The sequence below is a fragment of the Akebia trifoliata genome, chromosome 12, assembly GCF_017979445.1.
Source record: "Akebia trifoliata isolate Shusen 1 chromosome 12, ASM1797944v1, whole genome shotgun sequence".
In the NCBI taxonomy this organism is placed as follows: Eukaryota; Viridiplantae; Streptophyta; class Magnoliopsida; order Ranunculales; family Lardizabalaceae; genus Akebia; species Akebia trifoliata.
In genome coordinates, this window is record NC_141386.1 from 2,221,387 (window position 1) to 2,233,550 (window position 12,164).

At 36.0% G+C, this 12,164-nt stretch overlaps 1 protein-coding gene and 1 long non-coding RNA gene across 4 annotated transcripts; one reads left to right on the plus strand and one right to left on the minus strand.

Moving 5' to 3' along the window:
- Positions 1-1,113: 1,113 nt before the first annotated feature.
- LOC147388563 (large ribosomal subunit protein mL43-like) lies at positions 1,114-5,876 on the plus strand. 3 transcript variants are annotated; one of them, XM_086419140.1, is made up of 5 exons: positions 1,124-1,203; positions 1,240-1,274; positions 2,545-2,640; positions 4,448-4,554; positions 5,401-5,876. In XM_086419140.1, exons 3-5 carry the CDS (start codon positions 2,561-2,563, stop codon positions 5,571-5,573), a joined length of 360 nt encoding a protein of 119 aa, XP_086275266.1. In that variant the 5' UTR covers positions 1,124-1,203; positions 1,240-1,274; positions 2,545-2,560; the 3' UTR covers positions 5,574-5,876. The 3 variants fall into 3 exon arrangements, with proteins under 3 accessions (XP_086275267.1, XP_086275265.1, XP_086275266.1); XM_086419141.1 differs by having other exon boundaries at positions 1,114-1,274; positions 2,506-2,640; XM_086419139.1 differs by having other exon boundaries at positions 1,114-1,274.
- A 5,404-nt stretch (positions 5,877-11,280) lies between these two features.
- Positions 11,281-11,947, minus strand: LOC147388564 (uncharacterized). The gene is made up of 3 exons (XR_015170906.1): positions 11,898-11,947; positions 11,766-11,805; positions 11,281-11,398 (listed from the first exon to the last, which is right to left on the minus strand). It is a non-coding gene; the product is annotated as an uncharacterized LOC147388564 (long non-coding RNA).
- Between the last annotated feature and the right edge of the window lie 217 nt (positions 11,948-12,164).

Here is a 12,164-nt window from a genome sequence, read left to right on the forward strand (position 1 = left end):
TATTTAACCATTTTAACCTTCTCAAAAAAAAAAAAAAAAAAATTTATGAAAAAAAAGGGATAAAATTTTAAAGGGTCTTGTTAATGGGTGTCCTTAGGGCACATGTTAAGTGCAATAAATACACTTTGAAAATTGGAATCTAAGGGTATTTTGATTTAAAAAATAAATTTTTTCAAGGTCATTTTTTGTACAAAATATAATTTCTAAAGTGTATTTATTGCACTTTAACGTGTGCCCTTAGGACACACTTTAACAAAATCCAATTTTAAATTCCAAGCTGAATAAAACTTTACTTTGGTGAATCCCCTGTTCTCAATTCCTAATGGAATTTTGGTGATCCCTAGACAAAGTATTTTTATATTATTTTATTAACGGAATAAGTGAATCATTTGATAACTTTAGGGGAGATAAGTGTAATTGTAAAAACATTAAGGGTTTAATATGAAATTATGTCAAATCCCCTACTAGCTTTGAACCAAGATTGTGGGCTCAACCTGGAGTCATCGATTGCACCTAGCGCACGCAAGCATATGGCCTAAATTCATCCACACCGTTGATATCCATTTTCTTAAATGAACGGTTAATCTCATGGATACGCGTCAAAAGAAATTAACCAATCAAATCTCAGTACAATCCCATACAAATTTTCACTCACATATTAGAGGGCCTGTTTGCATTTGACTTCTCCAAGTGCTTCTAACTCTCGTAGGGTCAAAAACACTTATTCTATTGTTTGAGCATCCAATACTTTGGAAAAATAATTTTTTTAAAAAATCAAATCACTATTTTTATAAGAAGTATCAAAATTGATGCTTCACAATTTCATTTTTGCAAAGAGCAATTTTTTTCGTCATTTTTATGATGCGATTCCAAAATGATTTTAAAATTCGATTTCGCATCTTGTCTCATCCAAGCCTGATATCGAGTCGTCTTGGATGAGTTTTTCGATATGTTTGAAATGACTTGTTCAAAAAATCAAAAAATTAAGTCTCGGTCAAAAAAGTGATTTTGTGGGTTGGTTTCGTTCTACAGGATACCGAGTTAACTCGGGCGATACGTCTCGGTTTCGGACGAGTTTTAAAACCATAAACCCTCAACCTTTTTTCCGGTTTTTTTCACCCGAACCTCAGAACAGAGAGAGAGACCCTCTCATTTGGAACCCTCGATTGGAGGCCTCGAGAGAAGATCTCCCTCCGAAAGTATCTCCTCCCCCAGGCGACTACGACGGTGAGTTCTCCGACGATTGCAGTGGCGATTTGGTCCTCTCTTCATAGGTAAGTTGATCCGAACTTTTCGTGCGATTCTATTTTCTTTCCTCTCTCCTCGTATAGATTCTTGTAAGAATCTGTTGGTTAATGCAAGAACACAGTTATGGATTTTATGATTATGAATCTGTAGGCCTAAAACCCATAAACATTCACGATAAACAACAGATATTCGTTGCTTCGATAGGGTTATGTTGTTACTTGAAAATATTTTAGGCCGAAAACCCATAAACATTCACGACAAACAACAGAAATTCGTTGCTTCGATAGGATTATGAGATTTGTATAATTATTTGTTGTGAATTTGTTTTGTTTGGTGCGGAAATTTGGATTCTTTTTTTGATTTGTTTAATGGTTGGTTCGATTGCAACATCTGCCTTGAGGATGGTGGTTCATATGATTTGTTGTATGTAGAGATACCATGTAGACCTCCCGCAACTACTTTTATACAGCAACTTCATGGTAGTTCATATGAATTACAATCACTGGTTCAGTCAGATCAATAGTAACTGATACATTTAAAGGCATTCTGGTTATTGTAACATAATCCAGAATAGTTCTCAAACACAAAACTCTGTCAGAAGTACTTCTCAGAACTTGCATCCAAATGCACAACACGCTTCCAGTTAGTTCAGACAATACTTCAAAAAGTACTTCTGGCAATACTTATGTTTTAAGTACTTCTGCCTCCTGCATCCACACGAGCCCACAATCTCTCTCAGCATTTCCTTCGTGTTGTTCACTCTTTACTATTTTCTCAAAACAATTTGGCTATGGTGTGGGTTGCCCTTATTAATTCATGGGATGCTTTTATAATTACCCAATCAGATTTCCTCTTTTCTTCTCTTCTCTTCTCTTCTTCTCTCTTTTGTAAGCCCTAACCCTAACCCTAACCCCTAGTTTCGTTGTATTCTCCACTCACTGACGATGACGGCTTCACCCCCACCTCATCTCATCTCAACTAGTCTATAACCCTAACCCAACCCCCTCTGTCATTTGCGATTGTACGAAATCTGATTTTCTAATTTCATTGCCATCATCATCTTTGAAGAACTTCATCTGAACTTGTCTGTCGCATTGTCGAGGTATGATTTTTAGTTTATTATTTTTTTTAAGGTTAAATCTCATGAATGTTTTCAATATTTTTCTATTCATGTTTCTTTCTTTCTTTTCGTTTGGTTAAAATTGTTTGAAGCTCTCTCCTAAGATGTGTTGTAAGTAAATTTTGGTGTTCCAATAGAATCTTGATTGGTGGTGTTGATCTCCAAATCCAATGTAGACTAATTTGAAGTGGGATGGCTTTGAGAGGTGTTTGGCAACTCCAAAAGTTGATCGTCAGCTATAGTGATTGGGGTGGAAGTAGTCGGGGTATCAGGTCTGATTTTTATATCTCACTCTCTCTCTCTCTCTCTCTCTTTTTTTTTTTTTTAAATATATTTATTTGAATTATTTTTATTTTTATTTTTATTTTTATTTTTATTTTTATCATTCCATAGGACTACAGTAGTATTTAATTTAAGCCATGAAGAGAGCTTCATTTGAAATTCATAATGTGCTTATTTATTTTTTACATGTTAATTAATGAAAAACAAAGTCTGTATGGGAAAAACAGTTTAATTGTGTTTAGATTGTTTGCAAGTTAGTTTGAATTCACTTGAACCAGATTCTGTATGGAACCATTAAAATATTCGTCGAATATGACTTTATATTGAGGTTCATGTAATCATTCTTGATATCAAAGCTCTTATAAATTAAATTCTAAGATATCTTTGCCGATTTAAGTACTTTGGAACTATCTTTTGAGATGAAAGACATCACTATTCTTAGTTTGGCTAATAGAAAAAGTTAACTTCAATTACAATTAAATGTAAAATAGACCAACTGGACCTACCTATTCGTGCACCTTTGGCACATCTTATATGCTATCATTCACTTTAATCTAATTTGATTAACAAGCCGTTGAAGGCAGGTTTCTGACTACTAGTCACAACCTTCATCATTATGAAAAGCTTTTGAAAGTTTTAAAGCTCGACAATGTTACATGAGAAACCAATGATGAAGAAACTCTAGATGGGTCTTGGAAGTTATTGCTTCATATGTGATTGAATGATTGCCTTTAGGGTTCATAGTCCTCGATTTTGTGAATTGGTGGGTGACTATGCCTTGGGATAGTAATATCAATAAGAAAGATTAAAGGATCATAGTATAATGAAGCCTAAATAGCAGAGAAGAGAATGAAAACAACTTAATGTTCCCATTTTGGGGTTCAAACAATCTGGTGAATTAAACGGTTGGATGCCTTGAGCCTCAGCACACTGCCAAAGCCTAGCCTGAACTATAGATGGTTCATCCAAAGTCCATGTCAGGTTGACTCAAGACATGTCCTAAAAGGGGTTAGTAAGAAAAGTTGGGAGAGAGGGAAAGAAGTGAGGAGGGGTTGTACTTATGAGACTCATGGCATGAGAGGATGAGGGTAGAAGAAGAATGAACAACCACCCCCCTGTTTTTTGGAGTCCTCTTCTTTTTACTAAGAATGAACACATACCCCAAACGCATCTTTTGTTACTTGTAATACATCAATATATATATATATATATGTGTGTGTGTGTGTGAGGTCGGACTCAGGTTCCCCAAAGCTTTTGGTCAATTTCTATTTGAGCTCATTAAGTCAAGCCTGGACACAACCTGAGTTTCAAAACTCCTAAAGATTGGGTTTGGGCCTGTCAGGCTCTAGTTTTACTGTTTTGCCCGCTCAAGTTGAACCTCTTGAGCCAATGTGTACTTTTGGTCTTCCCTCATTTTTCCCCATTGTATGGACTTTATTTTGAAGATGATCTTTAGATGAGAAGAAATTGTGTTTGGGTTCATTTAGTTTTTTGTTTCAACAGTTGTTTTTGAGTGAGTGAGGCCTCTCTTACTCGCCTTTTTTTTTTTTGGGATCCCCCATTCTTTTCTTAATGCTCATTTACGTATAAAAAATCATTTTATGTACTTGCTTGGCTGCCTAATATCGGATGAAAACATGGTTTAATATATCTTATGTGGCATGTTTTTGAATATTGGAATCCGTGCCACACCTCAAGGACAAACAAGCTTTTGGACCTTGACTTCTATGCCAGTTTTTGGAGACCTCTTATAGATTCCTTATATCAGTGATCTTTACATGTATCTTAATATGGCAGGGCATTTATGGAGTCCTATTTGCCAGCATTTAAAGAGGGCAATCCGCAGCTAGAGGTGGTTAATGAACACATTCGTGGTCAGCATCCACATTTAAAAGCCTTTTATAGTAAGATCTCTAACTCTCTTTTTCTCTCTTGGTATCTGGTACAGAATAATAAGAATGATATTTAAAATGACTTATAACTTTGATCGCCACTTCATACTTCAATTTTGGGGCATTGGAATGGGACATTTTCTGTGGGAACAATGGGAGATTTCCATAGAATTAAAGTTTATTATACTACATGGACTCTCAAAAAAGACCTGTTCTACAACCCTAACCATAACTCTAGTAGCCCACTAAATTTCATCTTGAATGGATGTTCTTGGTCCCTACCACAATTCGTTGAAATGTTGAACTATATGATTCTGGGACTTTGAATTCTTCTTATGGAGTCTTCTTGCTAGTTACGGAGTTCATTGACTTCTCCATATCTATTGGACATGGGCTGCATGACACTGTGTTTTGTTTAAAAATTTTGATCAGTTTGCAAGGTTTTTCTATATAACTAGGAGAGTTTAGGGTTTAACCCCTAGTGGTTGGCCTAGTGGCAAGCTGAGCCTTGATAAGCTCAGCACCTTAGGAAGAGTAGGTCAAGTGCTTAAAACCCCACAAAGCAATGAATTCCTTGGGGCCACCCTCCAGGGTTTGATTGACCCTTGACTCAACCAGTTGCATGCAGGTGCGTGTGACCGTGGGATTAGTCTCACTCGAAGGGTGGGGATACCCACGATAAGCAAAAAAGAACAACAAAAAAAAGGATAGTATAGGGTCTTGTAAAGGGAAATGAAATTCAGTTGGATTGGTCCAATTATCCAACCAGACAGACTGATTTGTTGTTCTTATCTTTGCTATGATCTGAATAAGAGGTTCTAAAAGCCCTTTATGATTGTTATTGCTTTGATATAACAGAGAACAAGAATGAGCGTGTTGTATGTGTGAAGAACATGACACCAGAAGACGTACTACTACATGCAACCAGGCTAAGGAACGCAACGGGAAGGAGGGCGGTGAAGCTGAAGACTAGGCACGTCACCAAACACCCGAGCGTCCAAGGTACTTGGACAACTGCCTTGAAATTTTGAGAGATGGGATCTTGGATGATTGAAGTCTGTTCGATTCTCTTGCAAGAAACATACTAGATAACTTGGGATGAATTATCTGTAGAGGGACATGTTTTGATTTTATAGAACGTATTTCAATGAAATCGCATAGAATATTGAGAATAAGTCTGATGATGATTGTAGCTTGTATGTTGCATCATTTGTGGGCCCAAAAGAACTGCTCGATCAAGATTGGACGTCTTTGACTGATGGAATAGTTTCATAAATGAATGAAAGAAGTGATGAATTGGTGGTTGTGATCCATTGGACCACGTGAACTTAAAAGCACGGTTATCAAATTCTTAAAATTATGTGTTCTACACTCCCGTGGTGCCTTTAGTTTTTAGAATTTGTAATTTTTCATAAATCATTCCTTCAAGTGAGATTAGTTAACCCCTTATTAATAGGTGAAGGTGATCCGAAAGGTATGAGAACAGTGGGCACGTGCTCATGTGTTGACTCCCCACCATTTATGGGTGTTCTTGAAGACCCAATGGGGAAGTGCCTGTTGTCCAGCCTTGGCACTGCACGATAGTTTGATGGAGTCTGGTTCACTGTAACAAAGAGGTATCATAAATTGTGACACAAAAGAGTGAGAAAGAAAGAGAATATTTGATCAAATAATTATACTTCTTTAGCTCAGTAATTGACACAAAAGAGTGAGCATTGCATATAATTGGATAGGTATACTTCATCTGAAACGTTATAAATTATAGAAAGAATGTAGTAACAACAAAAGTGGTCTTGCATATAATTGGATCGGCAGTGCTTTCAACTAGACTAAGAAGATATAATATTTTTATTTTATAAGTAAAAAAGCAATTGATATTCTTTTATTCTTGATGAGAAATAAGTCATCCTGTACACTTTCCATTAACCCCTAAGGGTATAAGTATTGCATACCTGAAGGAGCAACTCATATTATGAGTTATATAAGCAGAAAAGCACTAAAAGCTCTATGCAGCAAATTTTCTGATTCAATCTTTTCCATCAAATCATGACCTACACAAAATGGATGGACAATGAGAGACTTAAAAAAGAGTCCAGAAACAAGCATGTTAATGTTACCCCATCGATACAAGTAGGAATTATCTAAAAATAAGAAAAAAGAAATCATAGAAGAAGTATGCACAGCAATAAGTGAATCAGAAAATCACATATGACCCCCCAAACATAACAAGAAACATGTAGGGTAGTATTTACTCCCTTCATGGACACAGAACTCTAATGTAGAAACTGTAACAATTGGAACACATAATATTGTCCTGCTATCAACCATTGAGCATCAGCTTCCAGGTACAAAATTTTGAATAAGTTCACGAAGCATAAAGATAGTCTTACTCTCTAACAAAACCATTTACATTACATCACTCAAAACCATTTTGAATAGAGAACTTGGAATAGTATGGTCTTAGTTGATGTTTTTCATTCGATTGTTGCATTGTGATTGATAAAACCCCTTTCCGAAAACAAACCTACGATGCATCATTCATAAGAAAATTTCTTCGTAGTCCTCTTTGTTGTAGCTAGGTGATTTTTTGGTGAACAGCAAAGTGTATGCATCACAACTCTCAAGACATACACGAGTACTTGTCAACCATAGACACAAGGTAACTGTAATGAAGAACAAGGTAGAGAGAAGGTAATTTGCAAGTGGGTGCACAAAATCGTCTAAGACCGAGATGACTTGGGCAAGTCATCTTGGTATTGTTCATGCAAGACCATTACACCAGAAAGTTTCATCTTTCTGGTTCAGATGTGTGGATTTTTGCTTGAGTCTTGTCTGAAATAATAATCGAGATGACTAACCGAGCAGTATTGTCTGTTAATGAGACCAAAAATTGAGATTGAAAGCATACTCTGGAATCAGTTTTCCTTCTTTAAAAACTATATAAATAGAGGAAAGCTTTGAAAAAAAAAAAAGAAGGTGAAAGCTGTTGGCTAGGTATCCCATATTTCTGTCTAAAATTTCAGTCACCAGGTTTCCTTTGTCATTTTCATTAGTCATACAGTTTAGACGTCAAAATGAATGATTTTCAGCTTTGGGTCCTGTTCAAAACATGCAATTAACACTGATGCCGCAAAAGACCACAAGAATACCCAATGAAACTGGGAATACAATATCAAGGGCAAGGCCCCTACAACTAAACGTGTAGAGTGGAATCTATTGGGGCTCGGTTGGTCGTGTGGACTGAAGAGGACTAAAAATTTCTAACCAAAAGCTTTGAAGGATGTTGACACGGGTTTTCAAGTAAGAAACCACCACTACTGTTTGTGTTTGAGCCTAAGACTTGGCTAATACACGCTTCCAAACAGATTATGAATTCGTGCCAGCACCCATACATCAAGCCAATCCTCAAAGTCTGAAGACTAGCTCAGCTTAAGTCAGCTGTATTAGCACGAGTCTTAAGAATTCCCTCTACTCACAAACTTGGTGGTGTTATGAACGGCAATAGTTTATGCATCATTATTATTTTTATCATCTTATTCAAGAGGTTGAAGATGAAAGATTTTGAGAAGAGAAAACAAGGGGCATGTCAACTGATTGAAAATATGAGGTGTCTCATACCTATCCTCTTTTTTAAGGCAAGGGATGGGGAAGTTTTATCATTTACGGTTTGTTGGATTTTGGCACATTGTGTTGTAGGCTAGTATGTAAGTAATATTGTATGACCCAAGGAAAAAAAAAAAAAAAGGAACAACGGATTAAGTCAAACCTATATTGACATATATATGTAACCATTTCATCAGTGAAATGTCATGGAGAAAATGCTTATATGATCAAAAAGTGTACTCATGCTGTAATATTATCATAGCCTTGTATGAAAATAAATTACCATCTCCATTCCAAAGCTTCAATTTTGAGTCTAGTAGAAGTTGTTATAAAAGCAGTGTCAGGAACTAACATCAAAACAGGTGAGGAAGATTTTATGGTGGAAATAGTAATATGACCTGACGTGAACTTTTCTTGTGTTAACTGATGAGAAGAGAGAAGATGTACTTACAGACAGTTGAGCTCTCATAACTTGGTTAAAAGGATATTCACACAACATCATCAGAGTGATTATAAAAATTTCATAAATATTGGATCCCAAGCCATGTGTGCAATGAGGCTTTCTATGACCAAATGACATTAAAATTTCCCCCAGTTTGCAAACAAAATTATCAGTTGCAGAACAGATGTAATATTAAGGATTTAGTTCATATAGTCTATACTAGGAAATTGTGGTTCCTCAGATGGGTGTGGGTAAGATTTTGATTTTGGGTTTCCTTCTCTGTGTACTCACACAAGCTTTTAGCAATCTCCAAACAGATAAGAGTAAGGAACTGCTTTCTGACGTCTTCAAAGTTCATATCCAGTTCTCTGAGGGTTTATATCTGCCATTTGCAACAAATCTGTAGATAATATAGCAAAGTTCCTTGAGTTTCAATAGTTGATTACAACTAGACTAAGTTTTAAAGCTAATATGAAGTTCTATAATTACAGGTTAGTGTCGTCTCCGTTGTGCCAAGTTGTCAATAATCTGGGGTGATGGAAGGGGACACTTTGACATGAAGGAAAACTTCACCTCTATTGGGGGTGCATTGTCAATCAGTAATAAAATGAAAGAAACAAAGAATTAAGGAAACTATGGCACACATAATATAGTTGTTCCCGAAGCTCTTGTTCAGGAACAACTGCGCCGACGAGCTTGTACGTACCAAATGCTTGCGGTCTCTGTCTCCAAACAAACCACATCCCGACACTTGCGAAACAGAGAACCAATGTAACTATTAGTCCTACAAATACTGCCAAGAAGTGTTGTTTCCACCATGTCCTGCACAAATCCAGAAGAACCCATAAGGGTTGATAAATATAAGGATGAAAAGCAAATTATAGTTTAGTTTTAGTTGTTAAAAGCTATAACTGATGGAATTTTCTGTTAAGAAGTCCCGACAAACACTGTTGCAATACTGCAGAAAAACATTTAACAAAAAAATTAATACGACGCTGGAGCTGATGACAGTGCCTTAGCTATCGGCTTTTGTAGCTACATAAAAAAATAATGGGCTCTGAACTTACACCCTTGAAACTAGTGATGTTCAGGAATTACTTTATATAAAATACTCGTAGGGTTTATACCCGATTATATAGTGTGGTATCAGATTGCCTATAAAATGACAAATTAGGAGAACTCAAATTAACCAATTGGATCAATAAATTAAGCATACTATACCGTTTCAAAGGTGGTTCAACTTTCCATTCGATCAATCTGTAGCTTCCAAAGACCTCAGGAAGCTGCAGCTGATGCTCGGTTAAGCAGTCAATTATGCCCTGCAGACATAACAGAATCAGAGAGGGCCATATATTAATAGTTAGTCCATTAATAAGAAAGGCTCCACTCTTCCATTGTAGATACTTCTCAAAGTGTTAGAAAAGCAATATTACCATTGTCATACTTACAAGGTTGTTTATAGATGTGCTCAGGAATCAGAAAAGACTAACAAATCAATGGCACTATGCGGAATGTACATTAAGAAATCCCAAGATATAAATGTGACGAGAGAGTTAATAGTAAAGTCAATTTTGCAGTGGATATTGAGGTTCAACCATAATTTTTTTTATTTATGGAAATCACAAAGAAAAAAGAGAAGCAACGGTGGATTGATAGAAGACAGATCATTAGGTAAAAGACAAGATTACACCTCGGTGGAATTATCATTCAAGGGAAAACAACCAACACATGGATTTCCCGAATATACATTCATGACTACCATTACTGAAAAGGGCATTCCAAAGATTGAGGGCCCAATGTTCTACAACAAGTGCTTAGAATGGGAATTCATACACCATGAAGAACATGAAACCGTAAAAAACATGAATAAGCCATATAATATCAAATCCAATTTTCCACATCTACCGAATCATGTAATGAATAAGAATACCTTCTTCTTTTCACGATGAGAAAATGTCTGTAAGTGCTTCTCGACAGTCCTGTAAAAATTGTGAAGTCCAGCTAAATTAGAGGTCGACCCATAACATATTTTTGGATCAATGCCAGTTGTAATCAATCCATGTATTGAAAAACATCATCTTAAGAACTTTCAGCTAACAAGTTATGAACCGACATTTTTATCATTTTTTTACAATATGCACTCAGATCAATTACAAAGGCAAAATTAAATTTCTTCACTGCATTTGTGATGACATCAAATGGGTCTGATCCAGCTGCCATAAAAACTAAATGGCTCCCTTCGAATCCTTCAATGGACGGATCCCCTGAATTGTACCAAAATTTCTATAACAACAAACAAACCACCTTCCAATACAAGAAAATTGAGAAAAAGATCAAACACGGAGGGAAGAAAACATTATATACTGCAGACCCACCTACACTATCGTCACTTCCCTCGCCAAAATTACATCCATCATTGCCCTCAACAATCAACAATTGAGTCTCAAAGGGGATATCTTTTCTTTGTGTCATCGACCATAATTTGAAGCAAAAAACTCTTGGATTCATAGTGTTTGCATTGGAACCATGCACACAATTAAAGGATTTTGGGTTGATAACTCAAAAAATATTAAAAAACTTCCATTTGCTTTATTTTTGCCCTAATTATACATGGTTGTGCTTGATCATTTAACTTATTCAACAATTTGATAAAATTCAAAATTTCATAACTGCAAGTTTTGGAGTATTGAATACAAAAGCTTGAATTTAAGTAGCCCACTCACCTCCGAGGCAGTAAGTTTGGGTCCTCGGGTAGCATCATATGTTCAGTGTCATTACTAGGAATCCATGCTAGGTGTTGAGGATGCTGCTCTCCTCCTGCCAAGGTAAATGCATCCCTTCTGAAACTACAAGATCAAACTAATTTACATGAGAACTTTCCCATTTCTGCACCCATAAACCATAGAACAATTGTTACCTGATTAGTGCATTCTAGTGACATAAGTTGCTGCTTACCAAAATTTTCTGCCAAGTTGAAGTAGATGGTATCAATGTATAACATCATCCTTTCAGGTCAATTACTAGACCTATAAATGATAGTTACGTTCTAATTTTAAATTAATGTTTTAGGGATAGAATGAAAGAAAAACGTATATGGGCAAAGCAGAATCATCAAATTTTGTAGCAAAGAAATAAAACGCAGTTACTTATGTGTTTGAATGCGATTAAGCAATGCTGCCTCCTCCCACTGCCAAGGGTAAATGCATCCCATTCTGAAACTACAAGATCAAACTAATTTACATGAGAACTTTCCCATTTCTGCACCCATAAACCAATTTAGAGAAATTTACAACAATAGAACAATTGTTACCTGATTAGTGCATTCTAGTGACATAAGTTGCTGCTTACCAAAATTTTCCTGCCAAGTTGAAGTAGATGGTATCAATGTATAACATCATCCTTTCAGGTCAATTACTAGACCTATAAATGATAGTTACGTTCTATAATTTTAAATTAATGTTTAGGGAGTAGAATGAAAGAAAAACGTATATGGGCAAAGCAGAATCATCAAATTTGTAAGCAAAGAAATAAAACGCAGGCCTTACCTTATGTGTTTGAATGCGATTAAGCAATTCCT